We start from the raw sequence: 23,804 nt of genomic DNA on the forward strand, positions 1-23,804 counted from the left end.
CATGTTGTTCTCAGCAAAAATGCTGAATTTAAGGAAAACTGTTTGTGGCATCTGGAAAAAAAACCCCTAAGTCATTTTCCAAATGATTTCCTGGATTTAAAGTATGAAATGAAGAGAGGCTTGATTATATTAAAGTTAAATATAAAATGAAGTCATCTAGTTTACCTTCATTAGAACGTTTCCCTTTTAAAATTGTTTCAAATTAATAGGGCTTTCTTTAGAAGGTGAATTTTTATTGGGAATAAGTTTAAATGTTTTTCAGTTTTGATTTAATTACTAGGCAAAACCCCGACTTATTAGAGACACATTTGTATTAGAACTTTGGTTTCTTTGCATCTTTTGTGTTGTACGTTTTTGTTATTGTTAAGTTAGTTCATAATTGCTTCTGAAAGATGAGTGTAGTTGAGAATCTCAGATTGTTATTTTTTTCAGAATACAGTTTGCAGATATTATGTGAATGGGTACCAGGTAATACTGGACTTTTTATTGTCAAACTGCTGCTATTTCCCATGGTGCATCTCCATCTTTGTTTGTTTTGTACTGTAGAAATTAAACTGATTTTAAGTCTTTTTTGTATAAATAGCCAAAATAAGAGTGTTTCAAATAATGACTTCTGATAAAATAAATTATAAAAATATGGTTTTTATACTCTGCTATAGTATAAAATTTTCTTCACTCACTGCTGTCAAATTGAAGTTGACTTATTGTGACCCCCCTCGGGTTTCCAAGGCTGTAAATCTTTAAGGGAAGAGACTACTCATTTGATATTATTACTTTTGTTATGTGCTGTCAGATCAGAACCAACTCATAGCTGACCCTCCACTAGGTTTTCAGAGGCTGTAAATTGCATGGGAAGAGAAGTTACTAGATTTGAACCTCATGCTTTTGGATAGGCAGTGCAAATCCTTGCAGCTAAGCCACCAGAGTTTTATAATCTAACATTGAATACAAGCATTAGAACTTTAAAGTACTACTCCTTACTTTAATAATAATCCTTAACTGGTGTTTGTAATCAGGATGATTTAATAATGATTTGAATATTGAGTTTTTAGTTTATATAGGTTTTCATATACTTTTATATTTATTACAATTTTGATGTAGAAAATGATTACCTTAGTTCATTATGTTTAAAGCATTTGGCTGTACTGATGAGCCTTTTTAAAAGGTGTTATGAAAATTATATCCATATTTTGATTTGTTGGTCAAGCCTAGATATTTTTAAGTGGTAGTAAAACCTTAGGGGTGTGTGTATGTATGTATGTATGTATGAGTGTGTGTGTTGTGTTTGTTTTAGCAGCAGCAGAGTTCTGAAACAGGAAACGAGGCTTATCATAAACATCCAGAAGAAGGTAATTGTTTGGTATACTCGTTAAAACCAGTTAGTTGGGCAATTTAATTTTTCAAAGGTCACAGATGAAGTCTTGAACAGTGATAGATATAGTATTTCATTAAAAAAAAACCAACAACCAACTACTTTGAAGAAAAGTTGATTAAATTAGTTCAGGGAGGCTAATCCCTCAACTAATCCACTAAGTAAATTGTAGTCTTCATTTTGGATTGTTGTAAGCATTATCACCAATTTGTTGTGATATTTTCCCCGTGGTTTTAAAAGACTTAAAGCTCAGAATTAAAGCATTGAAAATAAAGAATTTAATTTATTTTAAGTGAGTAGTAGAATTTTTTTATCTCCTAGGAAAGATATGTTAAAACATAACATACTTGGTTGTTTTAAATATAATTTTTTAATATAAATAATAAAAAACCATTTTCTTTCAAATATTTGTCAGTGAAAGTTATCTTCTGTTGTACATATTTACATATGTAAATGAATATGTACCTATATACACAGTAAGGAGCTATGGTGGCCTATTGGTTCACATAGTAATGAACCGTGAAAATGCTAATTTACACATGCACATGTTAATGTATGCATGTACATAATTGTATTCAGTGTTTCATATGGTTATGTGGGCTGGTTTTTCATAAAAACAATTTCTTTGTATCAGCTGCTTTTATGCTTTTGAGAACTATAAGATGTCCTTGGGCTGAATACCATTTTTTGCTTACTACACTGAGAAATGTTATTTTTAAATTACACTATTACTGTCTTGGTATGGTTTGTTTGTTTGTTATTGTTTAGAATATATTGCTAGAATGGGATTGTTGGATTGAAAGTTGAAGCCATTTCATAGCTCCTTATGAGCAGGTTGCAGGTTTCTTGCCAAGTGAACCAGTTTTGATATTACTTTGAAAAAGATAAATTGCTAGCAGTTGAACAATTGTGAGATTTGTATTCTTATTTCAAAGCAAAATTAAATGTAAGTGTATTAATAAAAAGTTTATATAACATGAAAAAGGTAAAAGAAAGATAGGAAATGGAGAATATTAAGGCAGCTTAAAAACCTCAGTAGCATTCATAGATTATTTGGCAGTTTGTTTTTATTTTTGATTTGTCAAATCTAGTAGATAACTTTAAAAGTGTTGGAAAAGTATAATTTAAAAGTCTAATTTATTCTAAGGCACATTAATTGGTATACCAGAATTCCTTTCATAATACATTTATAGAAACATCGTATTGAATTGCCTTGTGCTTAACTGTCTAATTTATACAACCTCTAAATAATAATACCTTATTTTCAGTTTTAGAGCCTTTCACATTTTTATAGATTAAAATGTACTTTCAGATAACTTAATTTGATTCTTGAAGTAATCTAATAGCAAGAGATATTAATATTTTGTGGGGAGGTTGGGCAGGGAGAAAAGTGCAACAGTGAATGAATGGAAATCCAAGGTCTCTGTAAACTTTAATGAAAATTAATAAAAAAATTTTTTAAAAAAGATAATAGTATTTTACAGATAAAAAAAATATTTGTGGCTTAGAAATCTGGTGACTTAACTGAAACCTCAGACTTTTAAGTTGCAAAACTGAGAATAGAACCTTGGTTTCTGTATTAAATGACGGGGGCGTGGCATCTAATACTCAAAATTTCCTTTTAATTCCTATATGCTTTGTTGTCTTCTTCATTCTTGCAATCTCTGTTTTCTTGGTAGCATTATTTTTCTTAATACACTTGTTCAAGCTTTCCCTACCTTTGCATCCTTTCTCCTCTGCAAAATAAGATTTTGTTGTTGTTGCTAGGTGCCAGCAAGTTGAGTACAACTCATAGCAACCCTATGAACAGCAGATCTGAACCCTGTTCTGTCCTGTGCCATCCTTACATTTCCTGCTACACTAGAGCTCATTGTGGCAGTCACGGTAGCAGTGCAGCTGGTCAAAGGTAATCCTCTCCTTCACCTACGTTCTACCTTTCCGAGCATTATGTCCAAGGAATATTATCTCCTAGCAGCATGCCCAAAGTATGTGAGGTGAAGTAAGATTTTAGGTTGTATATATTTGATCTGTATGCAAAAGTAGAGGGTCAGTGAGAAAGAAGGCCCTCAAAGAGACAGACTGACACACTGGCTGTACCATTGGCCTGAAGCACAGAAGTAATTCTGAAAATAGTATATCCATGGCTGTAAAATATCCAGTAGTGTACACAGGGTCGCTGTGGTGGGAGCTGTCTGGACTGGACCTAATAACAAACAATAGGAGTGATTATGTTTTGTATCTTAAAAAATTGTTTTTAAAGAAAAACAAATGCTTTATTAATTGGTACATGAAAGTTTCCATTTTTACTTCTCCACCTCCCGCAATATAAATTGTCACTGTAGAAATAAGTGGTCAATATTTAGCACACTTAGTAGAGAAAAATAAAAACTAGAAAGACTTTTTTATGAAATAAGAAACTTGTAGAAGTTCGTGAGAGTGGCTAGCATAATACAGAGGTTGATAATATGAATATAACTTTGACTTAACTTGGAAAGTATTTAAGTGTAAACGTCTTAAAATTCGGTGAAAGAAATGTAAATCTCATGTGTAGCTTATAAATAAGTAGTTGAATTTGTTTTTTCTCTTAAATGAGCCTTAACTTTCTGTGAGTTGAAATCATAGCTCAAAAGGGGGAAAGCTCCATAAATTCCAGGGAAATGAAATGAAATCTTGGTGTTTGCTAACTTGCTCTCAGTTCTTGTCTTGTCTTGTTAGTCTGATCTTTTCCATTCCATTGTTCCTGCTGCTGGTTTAGCTCGGTATTCTTTTCTGAGCTGGGTAATTTCAGATTTACTTTTTGATTTCTACCTCTCTAAATCTGTGTGTCACTTTCTATTTGGTCCGTCATTTTTCATATAATAGCTTAATGTTGTTACTATGACTTTTAATTAACAAGAAGATTTAAAAAGAGCTTATTTGTGAGCTGTGAAAATAATTTTCCTTAAAATAATTATGACAGAAAGCAATAGTTAGTCTTGTATACTAGTATTTTGTAAGGAGTTTAGGTATAAGCATGCTTTGTATATTATGTTGAGCACTACAAAAAAATCTTTTTTTACTATTGATTTATTTTCAGTAATCTCCAGACTTAAAATAAGGTTAATTATACATGTAAGGAGCACATTTTAGAAAGGAACTTTGTTAGCACCATGGCTAAGTGCTTGGCTGCCAACTGAAAGTTTAGTGGTTTGATCCCATTAGCTGCTCCATGGAAGAAAGATGTGGCAGGTTGCTTCTGCAAATATTTTACAGCCTTGGAAATGTTACTCTTCTGTTATTCGGGATCACTGTGAGTTAAAAATCGACACAACAGTAATGAGTCTAAGGTTTCTTTGTTTATACTCTCATTTGAAAATGATAGTCAAGTTTATAGGATATTTCATTGTTGTCAGGTGCCATTGAGATGGAACTAACTCATAGCTGACCTTCAGTGGGATTTTAAAGCCTGAAAGATTCGAACCACGTACCTGAGAGTTTCTTTACCAAATTTAGGATTGAGTAAACTTGAGATAAGGCAGGCATGCTATATAGATTTCAGAAGATCTTAATAATAGAAAATAGAACAACTCAGAAGTTGCTATCTGAAAGATGTTTTATTGAAACAAGGAACTTTCAGTGTGTTAAGCTTTAGTTAGATGCTTACAGCAAGCAGTACCTGTGTATTTAGCTTACAAAGCAACCAACCACATTCTTTCGTAAGTCCGCTATATTCTACATTGCACAAATTTCTCAGAGTATACTTTAATTCACTCCCTCATGTTGCTGTCACTCATAATGACCTTTGAGTTTGCAAGGCTTTAAGTTGCACAGGTGGAGATGGCCACCTTTTTCTCTCTTGGTTATTGTTGGATTCAGAGCACCAGAGAAGTGTGGCCTTGAGGTTACTGGCACATTTCCCGATGAGCTGCCACCATCTGTCTCCCTATGAATATACTTTAAATCTCACTTAAAACCGCAAAACCCAAACCCGTTGCTGATGAGTTGTTGCAAACTCATGACAGTTCTCCATTAAAGTTTCCAAATCTATAAATCTTTTCCCCTCAGAGCAGCTGTTGATCAAAACTGCCAACCTTTTTAGTGGCCCAACACTTTGACTTACTATGTCACCAGGATTCTTTAAAATTTAAATATCATTTACTAATTTTTCCCTTTGGACAGTATATTGTGAGAAGGGATCTTGGTTGCTGTTTGGTGCCATCTGATTGGTTCTGATTCCGAGCAACCTTATATACAGCAGAGCAAAACGAATCCTGTGCCATCCTTACAGTCTCTGTTATGCTTACATCCAAGTTAGGTGTTGCTGATATACAAGTTTTAGAATTATCAGGTTTTTTGTGTTCTCTTTTTAAAATTTTGTGAAGCACTTTGCTTGAACCAGGAGCTTTGGTGTAGTGGTTAAAGAATTTGGCTGCTAAAAAAAAAATTTGGCTGCTAACTCAGGGTTGGTGATTTAAACCCCCTCCAGGAGAGAAAGGTGAAGGAGTCTGTTTCTGTAAAGATTTATAACCTTGGAAATCTTGTAGGCAGTTCCTCTCTATCTTACAGAGTCACTATGAGTTGCATTTTATTTGACAGCAGTGGGTTATGCTTTAATCTGTCTTTTTTTGAGACTCTCATATTTTCATTATTGTTTTTGGAGAAACCTCACTCCTCTTTTGAGACAGCATAGTCTGAAAAGGTTGGGCTTTGGAATTCTGTACTTTGGTTTGAATTATACCTTACTATTTATTGGCACTGAGACCTTGGGCAGATTACTCAAATCTTTTTAACTCTTGGTTTCTTGATAGCTAAATGGTTAATATTTATCTTGAGTGGTTGTTAAGATTAAATGAGAACATTTTTGGTACATGTTACTCAACAGATAGTTTTCTTCTGCTTTGTAACTTATGGTAGATTACAGAGTGCTGGATAAAATCTCAAACCATATGATTATTGGGATCAGGAGAGTCTAAGGGAAATCAAGTCTTAAAATAACCAAGTTCCTTAGCAGAAATGGCTGTGGATTGTGTTTGCCCATTAATTAGATCCTGATTAAGTTGAACTGCCTGTCATATCCTGCCCTCTCCATACTCATTTATGTGTGAGTTCCAGCTAACTTTTTTCCTAGTAGTTTATGTGTTCCCATATTTCTACTTTGTCCTCTGCTTGGACCGCTTTTCTTTCTCTGTTTAAGTCTGACTTTCTTCTTAAGAAGTCATCTACCATGCTACTTTCTCTGTGAAGCTTTTACTGTATCCATGCAGAATTAGTTTCCTTGATCTTACATATAATGTCTTCCTTGATATAATAGAAAGTCCTTGAAGACAGTTGTTGACTTACCTTCATAAAAGGACCAGTATTACTTTTGTTTTTTTGTGCTGTTCAGTTCAAACCTACCCCTAGCGAGCCCTCCAGCAGGTTTTTAGAGGGAGTGTATCACATGAGAGAACATTACCCATCTTCTGCAGAGCACCTGGTGGATTAGAACCATGTTCCTTTGAGATTGCAGTGCGGCTTAATAGTAGACCGTCAGAATTTCCCCGAACCCCGACCAGTCACTTCTAGCCGGCTTTAACTCCTGGCAACTTTGTGTGTCGGAGTGTAACTGTACTGTTTAGAATTTTCAGGAGCTGATTTTCTGGAAGTAGATTTCTAGGCCTGTTTACCAAGATGCTTCTGGGTGGTTTTGAACTTCTAACCTTTCCATTAGCTGTGAGCAAGTTAACCATTTGTACCATTCAGGAACTACCCATGTATGCATAGTTACAGATTTAATTTGTTTCAGTTACAAGTCTTTTTGTAATATTATTTGGTTTATTAGTTGTTCATTGATCATATTTATACATTATTAGTCATTTATAATAGTCTGTGCTTTTCTGTAAAAAGAAAAATCTTACATTCACACTGAAATTAATACTTAAGTAAGGTGTGCTGCTCAGAAAAATGTAAAGGATTTTGTTTTGCATTTGACCAAGCTTTTTATCTCTTGGGTACGAATTCCATGTTTGTGGCGTGCTGCTGTTTTGGGTTTCCTACTGCTGCTCTTGTACTTCATTTCTTTTCACTCTTCCATTTTCATCCATATGTACTTCAAGGTACAGTTTGGCACAGACAAGAAGTAAAGATTATTTCCTTTAGAAATTGCTACTTCTTTTGTTTGGTTTAACTTCCACATCTTCTGCTCCCCCCCCCCCCAATAGGTTGTTTTTAGGTTCAGTCGAGTTGACTGTGATTCATAGTGATCCGGAACAACAGGTCTGAGTCTTGCCCTGTCCCACTCCATCCTCAGCCAATCTCTGATAAGCTTGAGACATGTCCTGTCACTGTGTTTGCCTATCTTACTGAAGGTCTTCCTCTCTATGCCTCTAATACACTAGTATATTTTGATAATTAAACAAAAACTCCGTCTTCAGGTGGGGTTTCTTTTTTGTCTGAGAATTCATGAAAGCTAATATTTGTTATTTTTAAGATGATCATTGTACTAGTTTTCTTTGGGAGTCCTTAAAGTGTAAAACGGTTTTGAGATTGGGAATGAATTTACGTGTTTTTAAAGTGACAGTATTTATTTTTGGCTCATGGTAAATGCTAGTTAAGACTTTGATGCTGTTATTGAAACTTTTTTTTTTTGCATAGAAATTCAGTATTTCTTTTAAACTATGTGGACAGATAATTCTAATTCATAGAAAGCAAGAAAATATTTTCTCCTGACATTTGGTATATAGATTTTGAAATAATTTTAGAAAGTTTTAAAATCTGTTATAGGAACAATGCCGTGCCATCTAGAAAAGATAGAAAACAAGCAAAAATGAAATCATGAATATTCTACCATCTAGAGATTGTTATTATATAACCATTTTGTATAGTTGTATTTTTCCTACCAATAATGGTATAACACTCTACATATTGTAGTGAAACCTGCTTTCTTTTTTTAAAAAATTTTTTATTGTTTTTGTGTGTGTGTGTACCGTCAAATTGGATCTGACTGGTACAGGATGAGACTGTCCCTCCTTCTCCAGCAGAGCATCTGGTGGATTCAAACTGCTCAACTCTAGGATTGCAGTGCAGCTTCTTGTCACTACACCACCAGAGCTCACCGAAACCTGCTTTCTTCAGTCAGTAATATCCGCTTTGCCATTCCAGTAAATTTTTTCATTTCATCCAATATCCAGATCATATTTTTTTTAATGGAGGTTTTAATGAAAGTTTATAGAGAACTTGAATTTCCATTCATTCTTTGTTGTGCCTTTTCCTACCTGCCCACCCAGTTTGGTTTTCTCTTTGGAAAAAAAAATTCTTCCACTGTTTTGCAATCCTCCCCCACTAGTCCACTTTATTGTGCAGCTCTTATTCTGGATAGTTGTCATGCAGATAATAGCCAATCGTGTATTGCTTTTAAAGCAGTTCTATTCCTCATCTGCTTCAATGCAGTATACATTATTTATTCCTTTTTTTAGTTTCCCCCAGCCCCCATGTCAGTCCTGTTTTATAACAGTGGCATTACGCAGTATTTATCCTTTTGTGACTGAGATAATTCTCTCAGTATAATATTATCCAGGGTCATCCATTTTGCATAATATTTTATGAGCTCCTTGTGTTTGTGTTGCATAGTATTCCATTGTGTAACTATACCACTGTTTCTCTATACATTTGTTTGGGCACTTGGGTTGTTTCGAACTCTTTGTTCTTGTGAACAATGCAGCAGTAAATATGATCTGCAACTCAGAATTTTGATAATAAATGAAAGATTTTGTCTTGTTTTGATCTTTTAGCCTTAAAAAAATTTTTTTTTTCTTTTGAGTATCATGGCTTTTCATTTTAGGCACTGGGAACTCTTTCATGCCAATTCCTAATTTTTAATTTTTTTTTTTTTCACGGACTCTCTCTGTGTGAGTTTCCTTGCTTTTTGACACAGAAAGATCACTGTGACCCACCTTTACCTTCCCTTCATGGGCCTTGCCTTGCTTTTTCTCCAAGGGCTTTTAGGGTATTGCGATGGTAGACATGAAACTCTTGAGCTTACTACTTACTCTAGGGTGACATTGCTTACTGGCTGTTTCTGTGGGCAGACCCAGATATTGCAAACTTGAGTTCATATTAATATTTTTATAATTTTCAAAAAAAAAATCAATCCTAAATCTTACAAATCATTAACCAGTAAAAAAACCCTGTTCGTTGTGAAGTTGATTTTGATTCATGATGTCCTTTGTGTCAGAGTAGATCTGCTTCATAGGGTTTTCGTTTTCTTTTCCACCTCCAGTTTTTGTCTTTAAGTTGTGGTGAAGCATGCACCCACCAGCTCCAGCTCCATAGTTTTTGCATGTTGATGATATTCTTCAGGTTGGGCAGCCATTCTCCCTATCATCCCACTGCCATTAACATACACTCAATGTCCTCTAAGCAGAAATACCCCTTTTGCTTTTCTCTTCCACTCTTGTTAACCATTTTGATGTCTGTTTATTTAATATCCTTGAGATCATAACAGTATTTATCCTTATGTGGCAGGCATATTTTGTTCAATATGTTGTTTTTAGAATTCATATGCATAAGACTTTGATTTCTCTTTATTTCTGAGCTGAGTAATATTCCACTATAGAATTATCTTGTTTGTCCATTAATCTGTTGCTAGACATTTCAGTTGTTCCTGTGTTTTGGCTGTTGTGAAAAAAAAATGTGAACACTGGTATGCAAATTTCCGTATTCTTGGTGTCTAATTTTTTGGAAGCTAATTGCAGGATTTTTCTTCTGAAGTGCATCTTAGTGGATTTGAACCTCCAGCTCTTGAGTTAGCACTGATTGCGTTAACTGTGTAATTTCTGGACTCAAGCTTCAATAGAGAGCCCTGGTGATATAGTGGTAACATATTGGGCTGTTAACATAAACCACTGGCCTTACTTGATGGAAGTGTGTGGAATTTTGCAGATGCTCTACTACTCACCAAAACTTGTATGTAAGTCATCTCAGAAGAAGATAGACTGATAATTTATTTCCATAAAGTTAGCTATTTAAACCCTAGGAAGCATCTTCCATTGAGAGCAATATGGAGCATTTGAAAACAAGATAAATGCAAAGTTGCTATGAGTCAGGATTAACTTGACAGCAAATGGTTAACCTTACAGATAAAACATGTGAAGCACCTTGTTGTTACATACCCTAGAGTCGCAGGCAACTCATAGCAACTCTTACGTACAACAGCCCTAAACCCTGCTTTATTCTGTGCCAATCTTATTGTTAGACTTTTAAGTTCTTTTGGAAATATATGTAGTATTGGAATTGCTTATTCTTCAGTTTATTGAATGACTGGGTCAGATGCTTAAATTATTGAGGTAGTACCATACTAGCAGTTGGATCATTAACAATGGAAGAGAATTCCTACTTCTGTACATCCTGGGCCACTGTTATTTTCTGATTTTTCCTTTTTTTGTTATTTTTCTGATAATAGCTGTCCTAGTGACATTATGAATTCTAGTGTCCTGGTGGGTAAGGGAGTATACTGCCAACTCAAAGGCAGCCAGTTTGAATCTATCAGCTGTGTCTTGGGAGAAAGATGGACAGTCTTCTGCCATGTGATTTATGGCTCCTGACAACCCTTTGGAGGATTGGTCAGCTATGAACTAGTTCTGACTCTCTGGTGCATAAGAACAATAGTGGTGGTAAAGTAGTAGTATCTCATTGTGGTTTTGATTTGCATTTTCCTGCAGCCATTGCCTTCAGCATGTTTTCATGTGTTTATTATTTGTATATCTTTTTTAGTGATCTAAAAATCTGTTTTTATACCATTTGGAGTGTGTAATGTAAGTGAATGTAGTGATGTTATGGACCTGCCAAGTATACATCACATTGGCTACCTCAGTTTAGTGTCATCAAATCATAGGAACCAAAGGCTGTGAAAGAGACCTTAATGGTTGTTTTCTTATCATTTATGGTTGTTTGACTCATAGTGACCCTGGATGACATACTAGAATTGCCTGGAATGTAATCTTTATGGGAACAGATCACTAGGGAGAGCAGTTTCTCCTGTAGATTTGTTGGGTGTGTTCACACTGCCTGTGTTAACATTTAGTGCCCATTCTACTGGGTAGAGCCATACATGTAGATGATGAAATTAAGTCTCAGAAAAGTTAAATGACTTGTCCAGATTACCCAACTAGTTAAGGACAGAGCCAGCTCTTCAATTTGATTTTCTGACTCATTGTTTCTACTCTACACTGTGGTGCCTCGTTAAAAGTTAGAACTTGTGAAATTAAGTCTTTTTAGGCATATGCAGTTTTTTTTAATCTCAAAATGTGATTTAGAGAGTGCCTGGTTTTTGAGGACACAAACCTGAACAATTTAAATAAGGTTACCTTTTTTCCTTAGGTACATTTTTAATATACTAAGTAAAAGAGTATGAACTTACTCCATTATGTAATTATTTACAAGGGTTTTTTTTCAATTAATGTATTTACCAGCATTTCTTAATTATACACAATGGATTATAAATTAATACATTTGATAAATTTTTATACTTTATTTGTAGTGGGGAAGCATGCTTTTTATAACCAACTGATGTCTCAAAATGTGTGCATTTTAGCAGTTTTTACATATTTCCGGTATTTCCTTAACTCTGATATTCAGATATTTATCCAAACATTATTGCAATGGGGTTTCCTGCAGAAAGACTTGAAGGTGTATACAGGAACAACATTGATGATGTAGTAAGGTAAGAACTCTTGGTTTTTATGCTTCAAATATTTATATATTTAAAAAACAAACAAACAAAAAAACAAATATTTATATATTTATATTTTCCTTTAGAAAGGATTTCTAATGCACATTAGATATATCTTGTGGTATGGTCTTATTGCAGTACTTTAGAATTCCTTTTGTTTTTTATGTTTTTGCTTAATGTACCAATGCATTCCTGTGAGGTACTCATATGAATTAATGTTATACATGATCAAGTGCTTATATGTTATTTCAGTGACTCTATAAAATGCCTCTCACCAGGTTAACTGATAAGTACATTTCATTAAATTATCATTTTTGTTTTTCACAATTGGAGATTAGACTTAAAATCTTTAAGTGGATTTGTGCACATAAACTAAGGTATAAGTAACTGGTAACGTGTCTTTAGGTAGATCAATTTTAAAGATGTCCAAGTAATCTGAAAAGAAAAAAAATTTGTTACTGGGGCCAAAGAAAGCAATTGATGGTTGTAACAAACTCCAACTTTGCTATTTTTATACTTTTCTAAGTATTTGGTTCAGAACAATGTACTCCACTAAGTTCATTTAAGTATTTTCGTACATTTATGATTCAGGAATATATGTTTATGAAAGAAGGCATAAATCTGCTTTGAAAAGTCTTATTTCAAGAAATTATCTAGGGGAGCTCTGGTGGCCTAGTGGCAAGAAACTGCACTGCAATCCCAGAGGAACACGGTTCGAATCCACCAGATGCTCTGCCGGAGAAGGAGGCGCAATATCCTCCTGTACCAGTCAGATCTGACTTGACGGTACATGCACACAAAATAATAATAAAAAATTAAAAAAAAAAAGAAATTATGTGTTAATTGTGGGTTGGACCTTCAGTGCCTTTGAAAATTGACATTCTGTATTATTTCTTTTGTCTTTATTAGTATCTTCCTGGAGGCTTTCCATTTAAATATTGTTCTGATTATGAGAATTAAATGTTAAAATAGTTATAAAAATTGCACTTTATAATTTGAAAGGCAGTAAATATAGAATTCTTTTATGAAACTATATGAGCCTACCTGTGCCCTTATCTGAAGCAGCCTGCAGCTCTCAGATTGTTTTCATTGATTGCTTTTTTTCCTCTAAGTGGGTAGTTTTTAGCAACTTGCTATAAATATTAATATATTTACATATATGCAGTATTGACTTGTGTTTAATTGAATTTTGTAGTTTTTATATTATGTTTAGGAAATTTATAATTTCTATTAAAATTACAGGTATTACATGAGGAGCTTAAGAATTTGAAAATAGGGAAATAATTTGCCTACTGATAGGTAGGTAGGGAGTAGTGGAGGAAAAACGCAGAACATCCCAAGCCCCTGGAAACAGTAGCTTGCTTGGTGCAGTTTATTTGATAGTGATCTCTCTAATGAAAATGTAACAACATAGAAAAAAAGAATCAGAAAGGTAAACTTTTATTGGAGAGATAGAGAATCTAAGAAATGAGCAGATCAAGCACTAGTCAGGTATTCTCTTCTGTGGGTAAAGAGTGCTTAATAGGCTTTGATAGAGCCTAGACTGAATATCTCATAAAGTGGTCAACTTCACATACCCTAATTCTTTACTTAACTTGCTAATTCAGCCATCCCAGATTAGTACTCATATGGAAAAGGGTATGCACACTCTGAATACAGAAAAAGTGTTCTGATTTAGTGTAAAGATAACCTACTGGTAAATTAGTTTGGTGTGCTAGTTTTTGTATTTGTCCCATCTGAATGTGAATTAGTCTCTTTTGACTGTGAATTAGTTCCTTAGACTGATCTCTTTTTCTTAGATTTGTGATCACATCTAGTTTGCAGGTCTGTATAAACTGATTATTAGATCTTAAAGAATAACTTTTCACCAATTAAATGCTATACTGGTATAGTTTTGGTTTTTCATCTACTTATTTTATAAACTACCTTATGTTTCTGTATTAAAGGATTCACACAATCAGTTTGTAATCCATACTCAAGGATGAAAGCTATACATAGTTTATTCTATCAAGTTTTATTACTTTCTCAAGCCTGCTGTTACTGAAAGAGTTTACATATCTATACTGTTGTTCTTTAACTAAAGGTCATTTTAGTCAGTTGTTCTTGGCAACCAACCCTTAAGATTAATAACATATAAAAATGAATTACCAGCTGAATATAATGGTTATGGTCTATATTTGTTTGGGGTTCTTTGCTGCTATTATTGAGAGGTAAGTTGCTGGTAAGCATTTAGTGACTTCTGTTGCCTTCCCTTAATTCTTTTATAAAGAAGAGGATGAACATGATTGAAAAGGGAGATTTATTCCCACCCCACCCCAAACTAAATTGAGAATAAAGAATTTTCAAGTAATTTACGTGTTGAGGTCAACATCTCCTGGGGACCAGCTATCACTAGTGACTAAATGATTGAATTCCTTGATTTATTCACATGATTCTGGGCACAGTGGTAATACTTAAAGCGAGCCCTTTTTGATTAAAGCGCTAACATTGCTTTGAAAGAATTTGTTTTGGGTTCCCCCCCTTTTACTTTTCTGTTAACAGAGCTATTTTGAGTACATTTTATCTTGCATACCCTCTCTTCTTTTTTTTTTTTTTTGAGCAGATGATTTTTTTTTAATTTTATTAATTTTAGTGAATGTTTACAGGGATTTTGGATTTCCATTCATTCATTGTGTACCCTCTCTTCTTGGTGATGTTGTTATGTGCCGTCAGATTGACTCCAGCTCATACATAACAGTCTGTGAATAGCAGATCTGAACTTTGTCTTAACTTGTGCCATCCTCACCATATCTGATATTCTTGAGCTCATTGTTGCAGTCACTATCAGTCTAGTTCTTTTTTTGGGTTTTTGTTTTGTTTTGTTTTTGTTTTTTTTATGTTTGACCATTTTGTCGAGGTCCTTTCTCTCTTTTCTTGATCCTCTACCTTTCCCAGCCTGGTGTCATTTTCAAAAGACCAGGCTCTTTTGACAACATGTCCAAAATGTGTGAGTTGAAATTGACCATCATTGCCTCTAAGGAACACCCTAGCTGCATTTACTCCAAGCACTTTGTGGGATATTTGGTACTCTTCTCCAGTACCACAATTCAAGGACATCCATTCTTCTTCTGTTATCCTTATTCATTGTCCAGTTTTCAGATGTGTAGGAAGCAATTCAGAAAACCATGGGTGGTATCACGTGCACCCTAGTCTTTAAATTGACATTACTGATCTTTAACACTTTGAAGAGGTCCTTTACTGCAGATTTTTCCCAGTGCAGCACAGCTTTTGATTTCTTGACAACTGCTATGATTGTTGAGTAGATTGAAGTAAAATGATATTGTTGACATTGGTAATTTCATCCTTTTCTCCATTATTGTGATGATGCTTGTTGTTCCACTGGTGAGGATTATTTTCTTGCTGTAGAGATGTAACCCATACTGAAAACTGTCTTTGATCTTCCACAGTAAATGCTTCAAGTCTTTACTTTCTACAAACAAGGTTGTTGTATCTGCTTAATGTGTTTGTTAGATGACTGTTCCTCCAAACTTGATGTCATGTTCTTCATATAGTCCAACTTCTTGAATGATTTACTTACCAAAAAATTTGAATAGGTATGGAGAAGGGATACAACCCTGATAACATAGCTTTTCTGATCTTTAAACATTCAGTCACTATTCCCTTGTTTTGTTTGAACAGCTGTTTAATAGTCTATGTATAGGTTTCACATGAGCACAATTAAGTGTTCTAAGATTTCCTTTCAGTGTTAAACATAACTTGTTATGATCTACAAAATCAAATGCCTTTGTATAATGAGTAAAATACAAGTAAACATCTTTCTGGTAGTCTCTTACAGTCAAGATTCATCTGATATCTGCAGTGATAGCCCTCAAGAAATAATTGAAATTATTTTGTACTTTTGCTTTTATTTTTTTATATATCCTTTTTTCCCCTAAGAAAGAAGTACGCAGGGTTCAGACTTTATTGTTCCCTACTGTGTCAATGATTTGAGTAAAATAAACTCAAATCGCAACTATTTCTCTGATTAAAGTTTTTAAGATTCCAGGTGCTTCTGAACAGATTAGAATATAGAACATAAATTTTATGGTCTATATTACACCAGTTGACCAAGTGAACCTAGCAGATTTTCTTTTTTTAAACTATCTTAGCTGCAAATGATTTGTTTAATAAGCGGTAATAGTAGAGAGAACAAAGATAGATGGGGAGTTAAAAAGCTGACTTCACAGATTTTTGCATTTTCCTTCTACCCCTGTCTTCTTTTATTAGATCTTTGGGGATAGAGTCTTTGTCTTTTCCCTCTCCCCCAACAATACTTTATTCAAATAATAATTTTCTCTTTGATAAGTATATTAATCTTATTCCTACGGCCAATACTGAAGTTACCTAATTTTATATACTAAATATTTAAGATAATTCTACACAGTCTTTACCAACAATAGTATTTATGTAGTCTCAAGCCTCAGTCACACATATTGCCTTGGAGCTGGAACTGACTCACAGGTGACTCTCCTGCGGGTCTTCATAGACTGTGTAAATCGCACAGGAGGAGGTTGCCGGAGGTTGCCGGTTGTTCTCCTTTAGATCAAGTGGTGGATTTAGATCATCTGCATTTGGTTTGACAGCACACCTTCTTATTCACTAGGCCACTAGAGCTCCCTTCATGTAGCCTGAGGACTGTTAAATCCTTAACAAATCAAGAAACTAGGTTTAAGATAGAGGAAATAATTTTCTTACTGCAGGACCATTCCTGTGCCACTTTATATTATTCAGTCTCCATGAAAAATATTCTGGTATGCTTCCTCTCCTTTCCCTGCTTCCTCTCCATCCTTCTTACCTGCCTTCGTAAGCCTCTCTCTGGTTAGTGTTTCAGGGACCAGAATTTAGAAAATGTAGAGTGATTTTTCTTAAGAAATTTGTTTTAAAATATTTTCCTCTGCTCTGAAACATAGGGCATAATAGACTTGTTGTATTGGAAAGATTTTAGAGCAGAAAGATGCATATGCTTATAAAGAATCCTTAGAGCTCAGTGTTCTCCTGTATGATGATTTGTTACATTGTCAAGGACCCTTCTTGGTAGCATAGTGCTGCTAACCAGAAGATCAGTGGTTCTAATCCACTAGGCTCTCTTCCAGAAAAGAGATGAACATTCTCTTTTTGTGAAGATTTATAGACTCAAAAAGTTGATAAAGGGTTGTTGTGAATCAGGACCTACTCAGAGGTGGTGGATTTGGATATAGGCTGTCAGCTTTTTAACTTCTGTAGAGAACTACTGTTGAAGGTAACAGATTGAGAACCCCTGTCTTTTTATTTTAAATTTTTATTACATTTTATTAATTTTAATGAACATTTACAGAGATTTGGGGTTTTCATTCATTTATTGTTGCACTATTTTCTCTACCCTCCCCCCCAATTCGTTCTTTTTTTCCCCCCTTGAAAGTCTGTTTTAATTGTCCAATTGCCACAGTGCTTGTTAAAGCCAGTTCTGATTAATCTCCTTTGTCAGTGTGTCCTTTGCCATTCCCTATCACTCCTCCTTGAGAGAGACTTCACCCTGATTCATAAGGAAAAGGGGATGGCGTATTCTCTTAGCTACTTTCTGCTGGAAAGGGACGCTGTAGGTTTCAGGGTGAAGATCTTCTCTCACTAAAGGGTCCCTTTGGCAATAGGAAACATGTAGACTGTTGTGGAGATTGATTTTGGAATTTAGATGCACTGTTATCAATTGTGCTTAGCTGTGCGTGTTCATATCCTTGTAGATGTAACATGGAAGTGTTGCAGCCTAGAGAGAACCCCTGTCTTTATGTGCTGCTATATGTATTTTCTATCTGAAGAAATTTTTCTTAATTTTTTTTAGCCGACCTTAATATGTATGTTGATTTTTGAGTAAAAAAGTGTCTTTCAACATAATCATTATTGATAGCTAGTTAAGAAAAGGAAATGAAAAATATTTAGAGGCAAGCTTAAAAATAGATGGATATGATTGAAAATCTTCTTTTCCCATAGTTTCTGATTTATTCCCTTATATGGCCTTCCTGTTTTCCTAACATTTTAAAGAAATTCAGAGGCAAATCACATAACATAAAGTTACTATTTTAAAGTGTTTAATAAGTGGTGTTTGGTAACTCTGGCCTCTAAGTTCTAAAAGAATTTACATTACTCTGAAAGACAACCTTGTATCCCTTAAGTGGTTGTAGTGCCAGAAAATTTTTTCACGATTACAGTCTCTAGTGCTAAGGGCTTCAAGCCTTTTGTTCTTAGGGTTGCTATGAGTCGTGAAAGGCAATCAACGACAACAACCATGGTGAATGAATTAAGACTGCATGAGGTACATTATCATGACATTTCTCTATGCATAGTAGATGCAAAGTTAATATATCTGCAAAGTTTTCATTTATGAAGGAAGATTGAAGATGATTTAACACCTACTTGAAAAGAAATGATCTTCTACACAGTAAATCATCAATCAAGTGTAATAATAGGAAAACTGATTCCCCCCCCCCCCGCCCCCGCCCCTACATTGAAGGCCTAAATAAGCTAGTGTCTCCTGCAACATTGCTTAGGAAGAAAATACTAGAAGATGTGCCAGTACAAAACAAGGCAGGAGGCAGGGAGGGACAAGGGGAAAAGGGAAGGTCTTTAGTAAAGAGAGGATCCAGCTGAGAAGCAGTGAAAGAAAATAAAGAGGATGAAAACCGCCACAGAGTGTAGAGCATCCAGTTTTGATTGGAGCTGAAAAGATAGGGGCTTTGGGAGCAGAGGGTGAGGAATGAACTGATGGAGGGGTATTGAAGTATTGGAGGGGGGGTTAGAAAAAGAGAATTGGGAAAATTGGGGGAAAATATGAAGCACTTACTAATGATTTGCAGATTATTTTCGCCCAGGTTTTGCTGTTGCTATTGTAGGGAAATAAGAGAAGTGAAACACTTCTGAGAATAGTAGTATTGTAGGTTACATCGACTATGTCAGGAAATGTGTGAGAGAATGACCAAAACCAGTACTAAGTGTATTGCTTAGAAATACCAGGAAAAAGAATCACAGTAATTGATTGAAATTGAGTGCAGGGGAATAGGACTGAAAGCTTGTTTGCAATGTTCCTTGAGTAGAATGTTTGTTGAAATCAGACACCAATAGAAAAATGTTGATATTTAATTCTTTAAGGAATTCAGATTTTTATGTATTGAAATTATTTGCAGTGTGTTGTAGCTATATTAGAAAGATTTATATATTGTGGGTGATCTAATTTGAGGATATTATCACTCTAGTTTGATTTTCACTGTCTGCTTTCCAGATATTTCTGTAGGCAATTTTTTCCCATTTCCTCTTGTAAATGCTATTCCTTTGCCCCCCTTCTCTCCTTCATTGTATCAGACTTTCAAGGCAGGGAGCCAGCTAACTATGGGCATGAAATCTTTGGGAGGAGAGAGGAGGAAGTGGGAGGGGCAGCCATGGTTAATGTTTCCTTAGGTGATATTCAGTGTTCTTTGAGAGAATTTACTCCCTCCTTAAAAAAAAAAAAAGAAACCAAACCCAAAAAACCAAAAACATAATGGCAGTGTTTTAAATGGATTGTTTATTCTCCTGCTAGTCTTACTGGTGCCCACTATAGTAGATAAGAAATGTGAAATTCAGATATTAAAGTAAGCACAGCAAAGAAAGGAGTACAAGTTTTTCAAGGCCTGTAGAAATAAGGATTCCCGGCTGTGACAACAGCAACAAATCTCTAATTAACTTAATCATGTATTGAAAAGTTAATAATCTTTAACAAGAGAAATAGGGTTGGACAATGGAGTTTTGGGAGGCAGAGCACACCTGAGAAATTACAAGCACAGTCTGTCCTGGGAATGATGGCTGCTTGACGCATTCTGTCCTGGGTACTGCTGCCAGTGTTGGTACTCTGCCCTGGAGTTAGCTCCTTTGGAGGTCTCTGCACTTTGCCCTCTCTAAGATTTAGCATTCAGAGATGTGCCTAATTGGCCACAATCCTGCAGGTGTGAGTAAAGATTGAGCATAGATTCTCTTTTTGTCTTCTGAATGACATATCAAATTGCAAGATAACAAATAAAAAACTTGCTCTTGTTAAGTCAGTTCCTACTAATGGTAGTCGCATGGGTTACAGAGTAGAGCTGCCCCTTAGAGGTTTTTGGCTGCTTATCTGTATGGACACAAGTTGCAAGGCCTGCCTTCTGCAGCACCACTTGGGTGGGACTGAACCACCAGTCTTTAGCTCACTAAAACTCAAAAACTTGCTGCCCTCAAGTTGACTTCTGACTCATAGTGACCCTCCATCTGCTTTCTGAGGCTGTCTGTCTTAATGGGAAGATATGGTATGTCTTTCTTGTGTGGAGCCGCTGGTGAATTTGAACCGTAGGGACACAGCCATTTGGTTAGCAGTGTAGCATGTGGGGTACTGTGCCACTAGAACTCCTTTAGGTCAATAGTCTGCTACAGACTGTTTATGTGGTTTAGGAGTACAAAGATAACAAATATCCCCTGCAAATCTGTCCTAACCTCAGGCCCTCTTTTGAAAGATAGCAACGTTAGAAAGTTTCAGAAATTGTTTTTAAAAATACTTTTAAGTTTATGCCTACTTTGAAAACATACAAACTCTTCAGCATCTTGCTTTTTTATCCTTTTGTTATCTAAGGGATCTTCTATATTGGCATATAGAGACAAACTTGATTGTTCAGAAGCCCCTTATTAAAAAAAAAATAATAAAAAAGAGTCCCTTATAGTGGGCCTTTTGGTTGTTTATAGGGTTTTTATGGGGGAGTGAGGATATGAGTGGATATTGAAAACCATGCTCTAATAAACATCCTCGTGCATATGCATTGGTTTAACAATTTGATAAAAGATATTCTGTTGCAAGTATATCCTTAAGTTAAACTTCTCACTCCCTGCAGTAGACTTGCTTTGTCAAATAGCACAAGCTTTAAACTTTTGCCCTCAGGAAAGGCACCTATAGTCTCACCAGTGTATGTCATAGTGTTTTTTTTTTTGCCTACATAACCTTGGCAAATTGATTATAATGAAACAGCTTGTGACTTAGTTACATTTCCTTGATTGTGAGGTTAAGCAGCTTTTGATGTTTATTGACCTTCTATTTCTTTGTGTCTATACTGATCCTCAGCCTTCTTTTCAAACATTTGGGGTTTTTTTTCCTTAAAGACTTTTATAAACTTTTTGAAAAAGATAAGATAGTTGGTCACACCCTTTATTCAGATAATTTTTGAAGGTGTTGCTTCTCTGGCCTTTTGCATTTTATAACTACTGAATTGAAATGGGGCAATATTTGAAGGAATAAAGGGCTTGATAGGTTGCCTGTCTGGAATTACTGGTTGTGCCTCACATGCTTTACTAATATATGTCACACTATAAGAATTTGTTGTTAAAAAATAGTTTTTTTAGGAAGTCGTTTTGCTTATATTAGCAGATGGAAAGCATTTTCAATCCAGAAAAATGTCATGCACTCACCACTTCTCTCTAACTTACTGTGTCAGAGGACCGTTCTCTTGAACAGAGAAGATGGAAGTGGAAAGGAAATCGAGGAGTTCCTGCCCCCCATTCCCTAGTCCTTTCTCTTCCCTCCCCTGCTTCTACATTTCACAACTGCCAGACTGGTGAATTTTAACTTCTCTATTAGTCTTTCTGGTCAAAGCATTCTCCCTCTAATACTCCCTTTTTCTTCTTTACTATTGTTATGTTCCATTATAGTATTCTTCTGTAGTCATCTATAGTATTGCCTCTTTACTGTCTGTTTTACATGTATCTTTTAAATCTGAACTATGTGAGTTAATTTTCTGTGCATTCGTGTTGATTGGTCTTTGAAGGTAAATTCTCACTTTTATGTCTTTTTGTATAGGATTCTAGCTTTTAAAAGCTTCTCATAGTCTTTTTAAATTTTGAGTTTTGAATCTTTGGCCTGTTATTTAAATGAAGCTTTTGAAATTTTCTTTACTGATCTTTATCATATCTGACTATGCCAGTATTTCCTTTCTTGTCTGACAGCAACTCTAACATTGCATGAGCGCTTTCTCCCCGTTTCCTGGCATTTCCACTTAATTGGGTTTCTTCTTTTTGGTTAGATAGATGCCTAGAATTGTACTTCTCAATTTTACTCATCTACTAATAACATTAAGCACTTCAGGAATTAGTTAGAAATTACAGATAATTGGAGTATATTTTTGTAAATATCTTGCTATTTATAAAGACTTATTATTCCCCATTTATTACTATAGTTCATACTGTCTCCATTGATGTGCTGTCCTTCAAGAATAACCATTTCTGCTGTTTGACTGGGAAGCATGTGTATTGTGTTCTAGTGGATTTTTTGTACATATGTGTAAAATGCATAATATATGTTATATGTGTTTATGTGGTACATATATTATGAACAGTTTTCTGTGTGATAAACTGCCTCTGAAAAACCACTGGAGAATAAATTCAAACTCCATGGTACATAAAAAGATGCGTGTGTACATGTGTGTATGTATCTTTTTGTGTGTGTGTGTGTGTGTGTGTGTGTGTGTGTGTGTGTATCTTTCATACTTGTGCTGTTAAGTATTGAAGTCACTAGTTACATGCCTCTGTTGAGTTTAAATTAGTTAAAAAGTTAAATTTATAAAAATATATTTTGTTATATTAGCTGCATTTCAGGAGCACAGTACCCACCACATTTGGCTAATGACTACTGTATTGGACAACACAGAAAAAGAGCACACTAATTATTTTGGAAGGTTTTGGTCAGTTCTTTTTTAGATAGTATACGTCTTCTCATTCTGAAAGGCTTTAATTCCTGAAAGATACTATAATCCTCTCATTACTATCATCTGATATTGATAAAAAAAATTCTTATTGACATTCGTAAATCTGAGGCTATTAGTATTTTAAGGAGTCCGGGCAGCATAATTGATTATTTTATATATATCTATATCTATATATATCTATATCTATCTATCTATCTATCTATCTATCTATCTAGATAGATAGATAGATATAGATATAGTGCTGTTAATTGAAAGGTCAGAGGTTCAAATCCACCAGCCACTCTGTGACAGAAAGATGAATAGTGTTGTCCCTTTAAAATATATAGCCTTGGAAGCTTGGTGGAGGGTCTGTTGAGTCAGAATCGACTCAACAGCAGTGGGTTTAGTTTTGTTGTTGTTTATAGCCACATTTAAAGTTTACAGACAGATTATTGATACACATACCAATAGCATACAGGGTGCTTTGGTGACTTATTGGTAGGAAGTTGTGTTGCCAACCCAAAGGCACATAGTACTTGCTCTGCAGGAAGAAGATGGGCAGTCTCCTCCCATGCAATTCACTGCCTCTGAAAACCTGCCGGAGGGCCAGTTATGAGTTAGTTTGAACTCGGTGGTATGTAGCAACAGTAACAGATTACACACCCATATGAAATGTATATTTTTATCATTTTGACAAATACATATATTTAGGTAAAAATCACAATCAAGATTTAGACTGTTCCATGATTATAAAAAGTTTCCTCATGTCCTTTTGTAGTCCATCTCCAACACTGATCCTAAAAGAGGAAAGCACTCAGGCTGCACCTTTTCAAGACATATTTGTTATTTTGGCTGTCCATAGGATGTTCTGCACTCTTCTCAAACACCACAGCTCAGAGGCATCAGTTCTTCTGTCCTCCTTATTCATTGTCCAGCTCTCACTGCTTAGCAAGTGATTCGAAAGATTATGGTCTGAATTCTCATATAGCAAGTGCTTAGTGAG

At 35.0% G+C, this 23,804-nt stretch overlaps 1 protein-coding gene across 1 annotated transcript in view; it reads left to right on the forward strand.

Moving 5' to 3' along the window:
* PTEN (phosphatase and tensin homolog) overlaps positions 1-23,804 on the forward strand; it is a 93,273-nt gene that overhangs the window by 15,125 nt on the left and 54,344 nt on the right. Inside the window, exon 2 of the mRNA XM_006880317.1 lies at positions 11,966-12,050. Coding sequence (XP_006880379.1) covers positions 11,966-12,050 — 85 coding nt within the window. The remainder of the gene's footprint in view (positions 1-11,965; positions 12,051-23,804) is intronic.

This window comes from Elephantulus edwardii, unplaced genomic scaffold (assembly GCF_000299155.1).
Source record: "Elephantulus edwardii isolate Elephantulus edwardi_28Jun2011 unplaced genomic scaffold, EleEdw1.0 scaffold00007, whole genome shotgun sequence".
Classification (NCBI taxonomy): domain Eukaryota; kingdom Metazoa; phylum Chordata; class Mammalia; order Macroscelidea; family Macroscelididae; genus Elephantulus; species Elephantulus edwardii.